Consider the following 14,380-nt stretch of genomic DNA (forward strand, 5'->3'; position numbering starts at 1 on the left):
CGGTAGTTAATGTTATCATCACATTAATTGGTAATTGGGTTAACTTTGAAAAGTCCTTTTGTTAGGGTTTGCTGTACAGTACCCAGTATCTTGTATATAGCTGTGCAATTGGTTGCTTCTGATCTACTTGGTCTAGGCTTTTGAGAGAGTCTGCATATCAATTACACAGCCTATATATTAAAAAGATTCAGTTTTTGTTTTGAAAAACTTCGAGACATACAATTAATTTTCCCCCTCTCATATTAATTAACTAGTGATATATATGACTACATTTTACTAGGAGTGTACATAAACACCATTCCCACCAGCAATGCAAGAGGGTTCCTCTGTCCCCACAGCCTCTCCAGCATTTGTTGCTGCTGTCCTTTTTGATGTATGCCATTCTTACAGGAGTGACATGGTATCTCAATGTTGTCTTAATTTGCATTTCTCTGACAATTAGTGACCTAGAGCAGTTTTTCATATGTTTGTTAGCCTTCTGGATCTCCTCTGAGGTGAATGTTTTGTTCATATCCTCTGCCCATTTTTGGATGGGATCATTTCCTTTTTTGTGCTAAGTTTGCTGAGCTCTTTATATATTTGGTGATTAGTTTCTTGTCTGATGTGTGGCATGTGAAGATCTTCTCCCATTCTGGGAGGGGTCTCTTTGTTTGTTTAATAGTTTCTTTGGATGTGCAGAAGCTTTTCAATTTGATGTAGTCCCATTGGTTTGTTTCTGCTTTAGTCTTCCTTGCAATTGGGTTTGATTCATCAAAGATGTCCTTGAGGTGTAGGTGGGAAACTGTTTTACCAATGTTTTCCTCTAAGTATTTGATTGTTTCTGGTCTGACATCTAGGTCTTTTGCACTGCTGGTGGGAATGTAAATTGGTACAGCCTCTGTGGAGAGAAGTCTGGAAAACTCTCACAAGGCTAGACATGGACCTTCCATATGATCCAGTAATTCCTCTCCTGGGGTTATACCACAAGGACTCCATAACACCCAAGCAAAAAGAGGTGTGTACTCTTATGTTCATAGCAGCACAATTCATAATAGCTAAAACCTGGAAGCAACCCAGGAGCCCAACAACAGATGAGTGGCTGAGAAAGTTGTGGTATATATACACAATGGAATACTATCCAGTTATCAAGAACAATGAACCCACCTTCTCTGACCCATCTTGGACAGAGCTAGAAGGAATTATGCTAAGTGAGCTAAGTCAGGAAGATAAAGATGAGTATGGGATGATCCCACTCATCAACAGAAGTTGAGTAAGAAGATCTGAAAGGGAAACTAAAAGCAGGACCTGACCAAATTGTAAGTAGGGCACCAAAGTAAAAACCCTGTGGTGAGGGGTAGACATGCAGCTTCCTGGGCCAGTGGGGGGTGGGAGTGGGTGGGAGGGATGGGTCACAGTCTTTTGGTGGGTATGATTTCTGTACCAAGAAATCTTTTGGGAATCTCGGATACGAATGATGACCAAGACACAGGTTTTTAGTTCTTATCAACTTTTACTTTAGTGCAAAAGACAGAAACTAATAAACACAGCCAAGCACATATAAGAATTAAAACAGTGATAGTTATGAAGAAAAATAACAGACCACTGGGGGAGAGGGGGAACAAGAAAGGTGGAGAAGAAGGACTAAATATTCCAGGTTGGGCATTGAGGAAGAATTCTCTTAGGAGGTGATCTGAAGCTTATGCTGAGCTGTAGGAGAGACCATCTGTGCTTTGCCTGGCAGTTGAAACCTTTGAATCTTCGTCAGATACATTGAAAATACTGAGCCACTAGCAGTAGTGGTAGTTGCTCCTGCAAAGAATGTGGCTTTTGTCTTCACAGGAATCAATCCTGCCTTTGGCTGCTCTTGGTGCCAGATTGGCTGAGGAAGGGTTACAATCCAGGGAAGCTCTCAGGCTCTCAGAGTCCCTAACATCCTTCTTTCTTTCTTTCTTTCTTTCTTTCTTTCTTTCTTTCTTTCTTTCTTTCTTTCTTTTATGACACCAAACAACTTTCTGAGACTCATCTGAGGCAAGATGAATCCACTGCTCCTAGTGGACATTTTCCCCCTTTTCACTCTTTCTTCTTTCTTTTCTTTTCTTTTCTTTTCTTTCTTCCTTCCTTCCTTCCTTTCTTTCTTTCTTTCTTCCTTCCTTCCTTCCTTCCTTTCTTCCTTTCTTTCTTTCTTTCTTTTGTTTTCTTCTATTTCTTTCTTTCTTTCCTTCTTTCTTTCTTCCTTACTTCCTTTCTTTCTTTCTTTTCTTTTGTTTTTGTTGTTGACAGAGACAGAAAGAACTTGAGAGGGAAGAGGGAGGAAGAGGGGGACGAGAGAAAGAAAGACACCTGTCTCTTGCTTCACCACTCAGGAAACTTCACCCTCAGGCAAGGAACGGGGACTTGAACCTACAGTGTTGTGCATGGGTGCACCTGACCCCTCTTACTTTGTTCCATCTTCACTTCCCTGCCCACTCACTTTCTGAGCATTCCCATCTGTCTGGCTTGTGCCAGTATCCTCATGCAGACTCAGCTTCTAGGGAGCCTGATCCCGGGCAGCCAATGGTGGTTATCATTATCCCTAACAAGAATATGTTCCCTATCTGGCCTGATGCCTCAGTTAGAGGTCAATTTCCCAGACTCTGAGTCTGAGATCCCGTGTTTATCACCTTATCCTTATGCCAAGCACAATTGTCAAGGGAAACATTTCCTCTAGGAACTGCCTTGCTAATGGGACCAAGTATTGGCAGCTTATTGATCAAGTCTTTTCTATTGTACAATGTTTATTTGGCCACTGAAAAACATTGCTTCCCACTCTCCATTAATTTTCTCTTTTTTCTATCATCTTCTCTCTTTATCTTGGTTTATATTTCTAATCAAGGCAGTCAGACCACCATTGGTTCATGTCTTCTTTTGTGTCTTTAAGGTGTCTTTACATCTTGCTGACTTATCAGTTTGGGGTTAACCCAGTAACTGCTGTGTTCTAGGTGAGAGAAAACTCTCATATGTGTATATAAGTAGATTAACAGGCTTAATTCCACTGGTTTCTCATTCAAGTTCTGTGGTGGATGCTCCACAAACATGTTCAATTATCAAGAAGTTAGAGAAGAAGCCTTTTGGTGAAGGAACGTATATTCTGAGAGGTACGTATGTATTTAAAGATGACCATCTTCAAGTTAATTTTCCTGCTACATGACTTGCATAATAGATTCTGTACCTACTGAAGGTGCATTTACTTCCACGGAGAGACTGTTTCACTTTTTGGCTCTTAATAAAGTGGTAAGCTAGAAACTTTTGTCTGGCTTCATTCCTACCTAACTCCCAGGAATGATTTGCAAATTAATGAGATAATGTCTGAGAAGCATTCTGAGCTCTTAAGAGAAAGGAACCAGATAAAATGCAAGGTATCATCATTATAGTCACTATATTCGTGTCTAGGTTTCATACTTCTGGGAAAATGATTAAGTGACTTCTTCCTTTCCAACAGTTTTTCCCCCCTCAAGTGGCCAACTCCTTGTTTTCTGTATAGATAGTGAGTTTACTGTTCTCCCTGGCCACACTTCCCCTTCATTATGTTATCAGAAACAGAAATGCAAAAATAATTGTAAGTATCCCATCTCCGATTATACAGCTTCTGAGTTCAGAAACTGTGGTTTGAATGTAGATCTGTTTAACTTCAAATTCCCTCTATTCATCCTCTCCACAGTCTTCTCTTTTTTTTTTTTTCTACTGTAGGTAGAAGAAATAGCTTCCTTGGGAGTCAGGTGGTAGCACAGTGGGTTAAATGCAAGGACGGGTACAAGGATCCTGGTTCGAGCCCCTGGCTCCCCACCTGCAGGAGAGTTGCTTCACTAGTGGTGAAGCAGGTCTGCAGGTGTCTATCTTTCTCTCCCCCTCTCTATCTCCCCCTTCTGTCTCCATTTCTCTCTGTCCTATCTAACAACAACGACATCAATAACTACAACAACAATAAAAAACCAAGGGCAACAAAAGGGAAAATAAATAAATTTAAATAAATAAATAAAACAAACATTTAAAAAGTGACGGAGAAAAATACCAAAAATGACCTCTTTTCCCTTAAAAAGAGAGGGAAAACAAGCCTGGGGGCTCACTAGTTGGTGGTGAGAATGAAGGTCTTTCACTCCTCTGAGGACTGTAATCTGGAAGTCAGGCTTCAGCTTTCGGGGGAAAAGGCAGGGATGTCTTATGCTTATTTTATTTTAGAAGGTGGGACTATTTCCTCACATCTTAAAACAAGTGAAACACTGGTTTGAAGACACTAAAAGAATCTTGGGCAAGCCCATGGTGGTGACCTCATTATGGGGCAGCCAGAGAAATTTCTGAATTGACCTCATGGAGAAAACAAATTGGGCTTTCAAGAGTCACGAAGTTCATCACCATGTGTTTTGCTTGTTGAGCCAGTGAAGTAATGCATTGCCCCTGCTCACCGACACCTTCCAGATACGACAGGTAAGTCAGGTAAATGGGGAGTGGGAATCCATAGTCAGGGTAGAAAATAGCTCCTTACCGGCTGCAGTATTACCGTAGTTCCAGAGAATGCTGCAGATATCCTCTTCCTGTAAACAGATCTTAGAGAAAGGAGAACAAACGCACACATTTCCAGGTGAGGGGAGAAATCCAGGAAGCTCCAGTGACTTATCAATGCCATTTTGGCAAGAGGCTGCCAGAACTACGACCCATAAGAACTCGGGTTTACGGATGGATAGCCCACAGGGAATCTCTGAGGGAATCTAGCTAACACCTGCAGTGAACAGCAGCATCATGCTGGAGGGACAGGCTGGCTGGACCACTACACTCCCAAAGTTTCAGCAGCAGCTGTCCTTAACTCTTCCAGCACACCGCCTGCAAGATGCCTGCTTTTGCTTAGGGAGGATTTAGTATTGTTACAATGGATTTTCGTATCTAGAAAGTATATTAATTCTTAACTACAGTTCTGGAAAATTTGCTTAATCTGTGAAAGACCACCATTGCCAGAATCTAGACATTTACAGGCCAGGTAATGGCACATCTGGTTGAGCACACAAGGATCTAGGTTCAAGCCCCCACTCCTTACCTGCGGATTGGGACACTTCATGAGCAGCAAAGCAAGTCTGCAGGTGTCCTTTATCTCTGCCTTTCTTTCTATCCTCTCTATTTAAATAATATAACTTAAAAGTATCTAATTAAAAATATATATATAAGTTAGAAAGAAAAAAAGAGGTTACTGGGAGCAGTGGATTCATAGTGCTGGTACTGATCCTAGAGATAACCCAATGGCAATAAAAAATAAAGCAAAAAGCAAACAAGAAATTTACTCTAAATGGCTCATAATTCCTTGACCACACCAGGCTCTTCTCTGTTTCCAGGATGCTGGCAATTTTTCAGGCCTTTTATATTATTTCTTCTCTTTAACTAAATAACTTCTTCATTATTTTTTTTTTCAGTGAGTAGCTATACCATGTCTGCTATGGACTTCTTTTTAACTTAGGTACTGAAGATGTAGCAATAATCAGAACAAAGCCCCTCCCTCAGGGAGCTTTATATTATTAGAATCCATATGCACTTTTCAAGATGAAATAAATATGAGCTTGTTGAAGAACGGGTCCTCTTATAATTCCCCAGAAGTAAGCAAGGTTCAACTTCCACACCCTCCCACAGTGCTCAATACTTTTGTAGAGTCCAAGGCACACCTGTGTTACTTACTTGACTTTTGATGATTACTTGATTAATGTCCATCTTGTTTTCCTTGATGGATTCTTCATAAAGGCAACAACTGTGTTAATTTTGTTAATATATATATATATAATTATTTTAATGAGAGATATAGAGAGAGAGGAGAGCGAAGAGCACTGTTGAGCTCTGGATAATTGTGCTGGGGACTAAACCTGGACCGTTGGAGCCTCAGGCATAAAAGTCTTTTTGCATAACCACTGTGCTGTCTCCCCAGCTCCTCTGTTACTTCCGAATTTCTAAACCCACTGGCATATCTTTAAGTAAAGTAAACAAACATTTGTTCTTTGTGCTCAATTGTTGTTTCCTCTTTAAATTTGTATCTTTTAATATACTTTGAACCAAAAGATGGCGCTGTAGGAGAAAAAGTGAATAGATCTTCCAAGGAGTTGATGTAGTCATTGACTGGGATCCAGGAATCCTCTTTAAATGCTAATATCAATAAACAGAAATTCCAAAACATCCATAAACTCAGATGGAAACGTACATCTTAAATGTCTTAAGAAGACAGATGGGTGCAAATCACTTAAAGCTTACTAAAAATATTAATATTGTATATGACAAATTGGAGACATTCTGAGAGTTCCAGCAAACCCACTTGGACCCTGGGTCACTATAACATATATATTTATTAACTAATAGAATATAGATGAGGAGGCTTTTCCTATTTCAGTGTCTTTCAGTGTCTGAAAATATTCAGTATTTTCAGGTTTGAAAAAAATCTTGTCATGTTTTTGTTTGGTAACTTTTTACAGTACCACATTTCACTGCTAAATCCTTCTCCAACTTCCAGTTTTCATCTTAAAGCTCTTGTCAGTTTAATAAATCTTTCTGAATGAAATGATGTAAAACCTGTAGCCTTCTCAAAAACTTCAGGAGCAAATATACAGAGGAGTCTAGGACCCTGAAATAAAGATCTGCGTTTGGGGTTGGCTGTGGATAATGAATGGTGGTTTCCATATTTTCATGTCAGTGATTGGTGTAACTTCAGTGCCCAACACAACTACCAATTTCAACAAAGCACCTTCCCTCCTCCTCAAATTATCATCTTTTCCTTATGTGTCAACCATAGAAAAGATAAATAAATTTTACAGCCTATTTTTTTTTATATGAGAATTCTTCTCAACCAGTTTTAAGTATGTGGTATATAATATGTAGTGTGTGTGTGTGTTAGAGAAAATACATGTATATATGTGTATGTATGTGTATATACATGTGTATGTGCATATATATATTTATGTGTATATATATATATATATATATATATATATATATATGTCAGCTGATTTTTCAAGGCTCTTGGACCACAGACATAAAATGAGCAGCTTCCTAATTGTAGAGCAGGGGAGATGGCATATTAGTTCTGCAAAAGACCAGCACCATCTTAAAGCAGAGCTGAGCAGTGCTCTGGTCTGTCTTCCTCTAACTCTCATTAAAATAAAATAAAATCACTGGAAAAAAAAAACTTCTGAATTGTAGCTCACACTATTGTATAACTAATATATGGTAGATTATATGCAAGAGGCATACAGTGCATCATAATACTTAATAAAGGATATAGAATTTCAGGAAGACAGGCAGTGCTGCAACTGTTTAAGCATATGAGGACATGGGTTCAAGTCCCCGCTCTTTGCCTGCAGTGGGGACACTTCACCATCAGTGTAACAGGTATGCAGGTATCTATCTTTCTCTCTCTCTCTCCCTCCCCAATCACTAGTTCCCTCTCAATTTCTTTTTGTCTTATAAAATAAAATGGGGAAAAAAAAGGGAAAAATGCCACCAGGAGTGGTGGATTTGCACAAGCAATAACCCTAGAGGCGGGGGTGGGGGGAGGAGATTTTCACTGTAACACATCATGGAAAGATGTTGTATGGACATCATATCTGTAGCAAAACTTCAACAAATCTCTTGATGGCTCCTGCAAATCTTTGTAACTTGACTAGGCTTTTAGAACTTGGCAGCTTAGAAAACACTACTTTTTGTAAATATTCAGCTGAAAGCTTAAAAAAATTGCAACTGCAGGATAAATTAGCCAAAAGAAAGGGTTTCCATCTGTTTCCAAGTTTCTTCAAAGTATAAGGATCAGAATTTATGTGGCACCTAACTAAAAGAACTTCCAAACAAAAAATGTGACAGGTGACACAGTGGCAATTATGTGAAACCACCAAAGTGTGCATATCTAAAAATATTAGCTTAGTCTGTGTGTGAGGAGCACACAAGTTACCAATGCTAGAAGCCATCCTCAAGTTGGCAAGAGGTACAACTCTCTCCACAGGCTGCGAGACACCGATGGGGTTTGGCAGATTTCACTGGAAGGACAAAATGCCAGGTTGACATCTCTCCTGTTCCTCTGAGAGGTGAGTGTTGTGTAAAATCATGTTTATTTCAGGTCTGAAACAAAAACCAGACCTGAGATCTTCCAGACTATTCTAACAGAGTAGTTGAGAGCATAAAAATTGACATAAGGACATAATAATGAGACTAACAACTGTTATAAACTATATGGTTGAGTGTTAGCACATTAGAGAAAAATTTGCATTTGGGAACAAGGTGATTTTCTTGTATGGTTGTGTCACAATATTAAACCAGGCTCAGGAAAAACTTAAGCAGGTGAGACAAAGCCTTCACAGGATGCAAAGTAACATATTCTCCATCAGAAATTTCTGAACATTTGGGAAAATATCTATCGCCTAACTGTGCCATGGTATTTAGACATATTTTTAGGGACCAGTGCATCTCTCTGAATGTCTGGGTGGAGAGCTATGTGTCAGTATAAGAATTTCTAAAATGGGGAGTTAAGTGCACATGGTGCAAAGCACAAGGACCAAAGCAAGGATCTGGGTTTGAGCCCCCTGTAGAGGGTTCCCCACCTGCTTGAAGCAGGTCTGCAGGAATCTTTCTCCCTCCCTCCCACTTTCTGTCTTCCCCTCCTCTCTCCATTTTTCTCTGTCCTATCCAACAACAATGACAACAATAACAACAATAATAATAACCACAAAAACGATAAAACAACAAGGGCAACGAAAGGGAAAAAGAAACAAACAGCCTCCAGAAGCAGTGGGTTCATAGGCACCGAGCCCCAGCAATAACCCTGGAGACAAAAAAAAAAGTATTTCTAAAATGTAGGCTCAGTTTTTGTTTCTTAATTATAATAATATCAACAGTAACAATAGTAGTAACTAGTATGTATTGGTCACTAAGCACCACTTTTCTAAGCACCCTGTTCTCTGTTACAGCACTCCATATGATCTATATGATGTAGGTTCCATTATTTCTTCAAACTCTGGATGAGGAATGGAAGATGCTAACAGCTCCACAATGTTCAGGAGGCCATTGATTGTTAACGCTGATGCTGAGAGGCCCTGCTCCTTATTTCACCACCTGTGCTGAGTGTGTGGTCATGCAGTACATTTGATAGTTCATTAAAACCAAAACTATATATATATATATATATATATATATATATATATATATATATATTTTTTTTGGTAGTGAATTTTCTTCCCAAATTATTTCTTTACTTCCTGCCAGATTTGGGGCAAGGTCGTCCTCAGATAATAGATGAAAATCTCTAGGAGAGCAGGACTCTGGGACATTAGGGCCAAGATTCTGGTGGACCAGAGTCCTGCAAAACATGACCATTTAAGTACAACTACTCATTTACTTAAATCAATGAAGCTGGGGTGGGTGGGTGAGGGAAATAGCCTGTGTAAAGGATAATGCCACAGGCTATTGGTTTGCTTTTGTGGGCTGGGCCTCCTGCCTCTTTGGCTTTGCTTTGATGATGCTAGTTTTGAAAACTGACAATGTGGTGCCTGACCTCTGGTGTGTGAATGAGAACAGTAGTTCTCCACTTCAGTTGCATGTTTGATACATTCCTGAGAGTTTTGACAAAAACACAGTTTCAGGGGTGGGGTGATGAGTAAATAGAAATCTCTTGTGTGTAAGCTGGCCATTTAGAATTTATATAAAGCTCCCCAGCTGACTATAAAATGCACTCAGAATAGAGAATTATGTACAGGTATAGCCTGGCAGACTGAAATTCCTTATGTGAGTGAGTGTATTGGGAAGACTCAGAAATAAGTCCTAGGTCTTAAAAACTCTGAAAATGAAACAAGTAAGTGGGTTTATAATGTGACCCAGAAAGCAAGGAATCTACATGGTTGGGATATGTTTCTGGATTTAGGTAACCAAGACAGTGAGGTTGAAGAAATGTTAACAGTCTTTAGTATGGCAGGTCTATTTGGAACCTGAAGGTGCACTGAAATTTCAAGGAGTCTTTCTAATCTCTTAATTAGAACCCAAGAGAACCTATGAAGATCAGCACACTAGAAATGGGGGTGGAGGGCAGATATTGAGTGGAGATATATGTAAAAGTTTAAAAAAACACACGGAGGTCTTTGTAGTAAATGATTTGCTGGTAATTTAGTTCTATCATCTCTAGTGCTATTACTGAACTCATGACTACACTTGGGTAGTCATGTACTATACATTTAAGTGTATAATACACTGAATGTGTATTAAATATACTTATCAAAATATACAAGCTTCTTGAAAGCTTCAAAGGACACAAATGCTGTTTTTTGGTGTCTTCACAAGACTTTTGCTATTGCTTATAAAAATAATGACTCACAGGTCTGTCATTTTCAGAGAACTTTTGAAGGGCTCTGAACTTGAAACACAAATGGTCTCAGAAAGGAAGACCTAGTTAAGACAGAACAGAATCAATTTACATAGTGTTTCTGAGCCGGTATTTGCCTGCCCCCTAATTTGCAACCAATCAAGTCCCTAGGGCTCAAGTGTGCTGGAAGTCACCATTCCTCTTTCTCTGATCCCTGGGTGGAAGTGCTAGTTCTCAATGTGCCTGTGGGACTGGACTAGGTGTTAGATCTAAAGATCATTTTCATGCCTTTTGACCTGAGGATTCCACAATGAGACAGTAGTTTATCCAGACTTTTGGACAACTGATGAAAAGAGACGCTGAAAACTCAAGAGTGTCTCCCAGTTAGATACCAAATTTCTTTCCATAATAACCTAGAGAGCAAGGGACAAGAAGGTTGCAAAGAGAAAACAGGAATCCTATCCCCACATTTCTAAAATCCAGGGCAGGTAAATAACGAAACTATCACTTCCATCCCTGTCCCAGAAATGGAAGAAATGAAGTGCATCAGCTCCTCACAAAGGAGAGAGAGAGAGAGAGACAGACAGACAGACAGACACAGAGAGAGAGAGAGACAGAGAGAGAGACAGAGAGAGATAAAGATTACCTGGGCTGGATGAACTATTTCCATCCCCTCTCTATCCATGAAAGTGGGTGTGAGGGGCCAGGTCATACTGCACCTGATTGATACAATGGGCAAGGACCCAGGTTCGAGCCCCTGGTCCCCACTTGCAGGGGGAAAGCTCTGCAAGTGGTGAAGGTGTCTCTCTGTCTCTCTCTCTGTCACTCCCTTCAAATGGATTTCTGGCAGTCTCTATCCGACAAATAAAGATAGTAAAAAAAAAAAAAAAAAGAAAAAAGAGAGAAAGAAACTAAGAAAGGAAGGAAGGAAGAAAGCAGATGTGTATGGAATCTAGCACAAGTGACCTTTCCACAAAGTTGTTTAAGTCCCAGACCATCATGGATTTGGGTTAACTGGGACCACACCACGTAGACAGGAAGCCACCAGGATAGCTGAGGAGACAGAAGGACAGAATCCAATCGAGTTTGGCCTCGGTCGCCAGCAGATGTTGAGGCTTCACCCCAGGAGGGGACGTGAAAGCCATCGCGCAGGGAAGAACTCGCTCTCCCAGCTCACCCCCCGCCCGGGCTCTGGGGCCACGCAGGGGCGGGCTCGGGGCGCGCCGGCTCCACCAACGCCGCCCCATTGGCCCGGAGGCCGGGCGATCCCCGACTGGACTGCGCCTCCAAAGTTTCATTGAAGGTGAAGTGCTCGGCCGGCCGCCCCTGAGCCCGGGCTGTGTGGCACCAGGGCGAAGCTGGAAGGCGGCGGCGGCGGGCCCTGGGCGCGCTGGCAACCAGACTGCATTGGATATTTCACCTTCTTCTCCTTCTCCTTCTCCTTCTCCTTCTCCTTCTCCTTCTCCTTCTCCTTCTCCTTCTCCTTCTTCTTCTTCTTTTTTTTTTTTTTTTTTTTTAATTTGAGGCGGTGGAGGAGGAAGTCGGAGCCTGACCCACTAGTTGTGCGCTCTCGCCTCGCTTTCTGCCCGCAGGGAAGGGGACCGGAGTCGGGATGGGTCGCTTCTCCCGGGCGCGCGCGCGCGGCTGTCGGGGCTCCCCAGGCGCGGGGCGCAGAGGCTGAGCGCTCGGCCGCCACTGCCGGGACCCCGCGCAGCTCGGGCACCCAGGGCCTGGCAGCGTGCGGCACCCGCGAGGGCACAGGGCTCAGTGCTGGCAGCCGCGCTTCTGGGCTTCAGAGAAGGAACAGTCCTGGAAATCTCCCCTCCCGTCCCGAACGGGAGGGCGCAGCAGGAGCCAGCTCTCTCTCTCTCTCTCTCTCTCTCTCTCTCTCTCTCTCTCTCGTCGGAGCTCCTCGCTTCTAGACCCCGGGACCCTGCCGGAGAGCGTGCGCTCCACCAGTGCTCCAGCCCCCGCCCCCGGCGGACCAAGTCTCTGTCGTGAGTCCACACTTGATGGGCCGGCCGCGCAGGGTCGGGCGCCTGGACTGGAGGTTGCCAAGAACTTGGTGAGGGGCGACCTCGCTCGTTCCAGGCCGGGGATAGCACAGCGCCCAGGAGGGGAGAGGCGGCCAAGTCTGGAGAGCGCGCCCTCCAGGCGGACAGCGTGGCGGCGGCGGCCCTCGCCTGAGCGATGCTCTGGCGCCTGAGAGCTGCTGAGGGCTGCAGGCCCTAGCTGGGTATGGGTCTGGAGCCCCAGCCTTAGGAACCGAGAGCTCGGGGCTCGCTGGACAGACACGATGGCATCGGAGGTGGTGTGTGGGCTCATCTTCAGGCTGCTGCTCCCCATCTGCCTGGCAGTAGGTGAGTGCCCTTGGGGGGAGTGAGTGAAGGGGCACCAGGGAAGGAGTGTGTGTGTGTGTGTGTGTGTGTCTTTCACAGTAAAGCAAAGTTAAAGTTTCTGTTGCTCCACTTACTCTGAGCGCCACAGCACCCAAGCCGGAGTCCATGGTGTCCATCTTTATTTCTTTTTTTTTCTTTTATTATTGTTGCCGTCCTTGGTCCTTGGATAGGACAGAGAGAAATGGAGAGAGGAGGGGAAGACTGAAAGGGGGAGAGAAAGACAGACACCTGCAGACCTGCTTCACCTCCTGTGAAGGGTGTCCATCTTTTTGTTAAGCTAGGTTGGGTAACCTGAATCGGTTTGTGCTGGAGGCTTTGCTGAATCTCGCCCTGTGCAGGGTTCCTTTAGTGGGGCCCAGCGTAAAGAATGGACTTTTTCTGAAGCAGGTTGTAGAACCCCTTCGTAGAGAGTGTTTGGCATCCAGAACTGTGCTCTTTCCAGCTGTGCAGAGACTGGCTCTCTTCCACTCAGATCCCCAGAGCCCTGACAGGAGAAGTGAGGAGTTTAGGTGGTTCTCTAAAGAAAAGGAGAGAGAAAGTGCAGGGAACTGGTCTTGATTTTTTTTTTTTCACTTTCTTTGGGTTCCACAAAATCCCCTGCAACAAAAATGCTGGGTCTTGAGGTTCTAGATGGACGATGGACTAAGACCTTTCTCTGCTCTACTTGGTCTGCTGGGCTAGGCCCTTCTTTAAAGATCAGGAAATAGGTTTGAACTCCCTATTTCCTGAGCAAGGTTAACAAAGGGACAGATAAAAGCCTTAGAATTGTCAGGGACTCCAGCATATAGGACATGAAATATAACAATAGTGACAGCATACTTCCAGTGGGTTTCTCTTCAAATGGAAAGGAGCCTGTTAACTTTTGTTTTCTTTTAAATATTTTATTTATTCCCTTTTGTTTCCCTTGTTGTTTTACTGTTGTAGTTGTTATCGATGTCATTGTTGTTGGATAGGACAGAGAGAAATGGAGAGAGGAGGGAAGACAGAGAGGGGGAGAGAAAGACACCTGCAGACCTGCTTCACCACCTGTGAAACGACTCCCCTTAGGTGGGGAGCCGGGGCTCAAGCTAGAACCGGGATCCTTACACCTGTCCTTGCACTTTGCACCACCTGCGTTTAACCTGATGAGCTACTGCCTGACTCCAACCTGTTAACTTTTGAACGGCATCCTAGAATAACTGTACCTCACACCTCCCTGCCACCCCAACTGAAACATCTTGTTTTTCTAGGAGCTATTGTATGCACAAGGAGAGCCTGGCCTTGGTAGAAAAGGCCACTGTTTTGCATTTTGCTAGAGGCTAAAAACTCAAGATCACACCTGTGCTTAATGCTTTCTTTGTGCATGTGACTGAAAGGGAGATACTAGGTAGTATTACTTTAGGGCCATCCCAGCAACTTGGGAGTATTTTGTAGCTAACTGGTATCACCACAAAAGAAACCACAGCCCCCGCCCCCCAAGGCCTTCAGAGCTGATACAGTCTTGGCTATGACTATGGTCCTTGGGCAGTTGGCAGCACCAGCAAGCCTGCTGTGGCCTCTACTTTGTCCTTTGATTCCAGGTAGGACCATTTTATAAGGACCTTCTTTCTTTCTTTTTAAAAATTTATTTACAAAATGGAAATATTGACAAGACCATAGGATAAGAGGGGTACAATTCCAC

General features: G+C 42.9%; 1 protein-coding gene across 9 annotated transcripts in view; it reads left to right on the forward strand.

Moving 5' to 3' along the window:
• Positions 1–11,346: 11,346 nt before the first annotated feature.
• The window catches only part of PIEZO2 (piezo type mechanosensitive ion channel component 2), a 414,090-nt gene continuing 411,056 nt past the window's right edge, over positions 11,347–14,380 (forward strand). For all 9 annotated transcript variants that reach the window (XM_060200656.1, XM_060200658.1, XM_060200657.1 and 6 more), the window contains exon 1: positions 11,347–12,681. In XM_060200656.1, coding sequence (XP_060056639.1) covers positions 12,618–12,681 — 64 coding nt within the window. In that variant the 5' untranslated portion in view covers positions 11,347–12,617. The remainder of the gene's footprint in view (positions 12,682–14,380) is intronic.

The sequence above is a fragment of the Erinaceus europaeus genome, chromosome 10, assembly GCF_950295315.1.
Source record: "Erinaceus europaeus chromosome 10, mEriEur2.1, whole genome shotgun sequence".
In the NCBI taxonomy this organism is placed as follows: Eukaryota; Metazoa; Chordata; class Mammalia; order Eulipotyphla; family Erinaceidae; genus Erinaceus; species Erinaceus europaeus.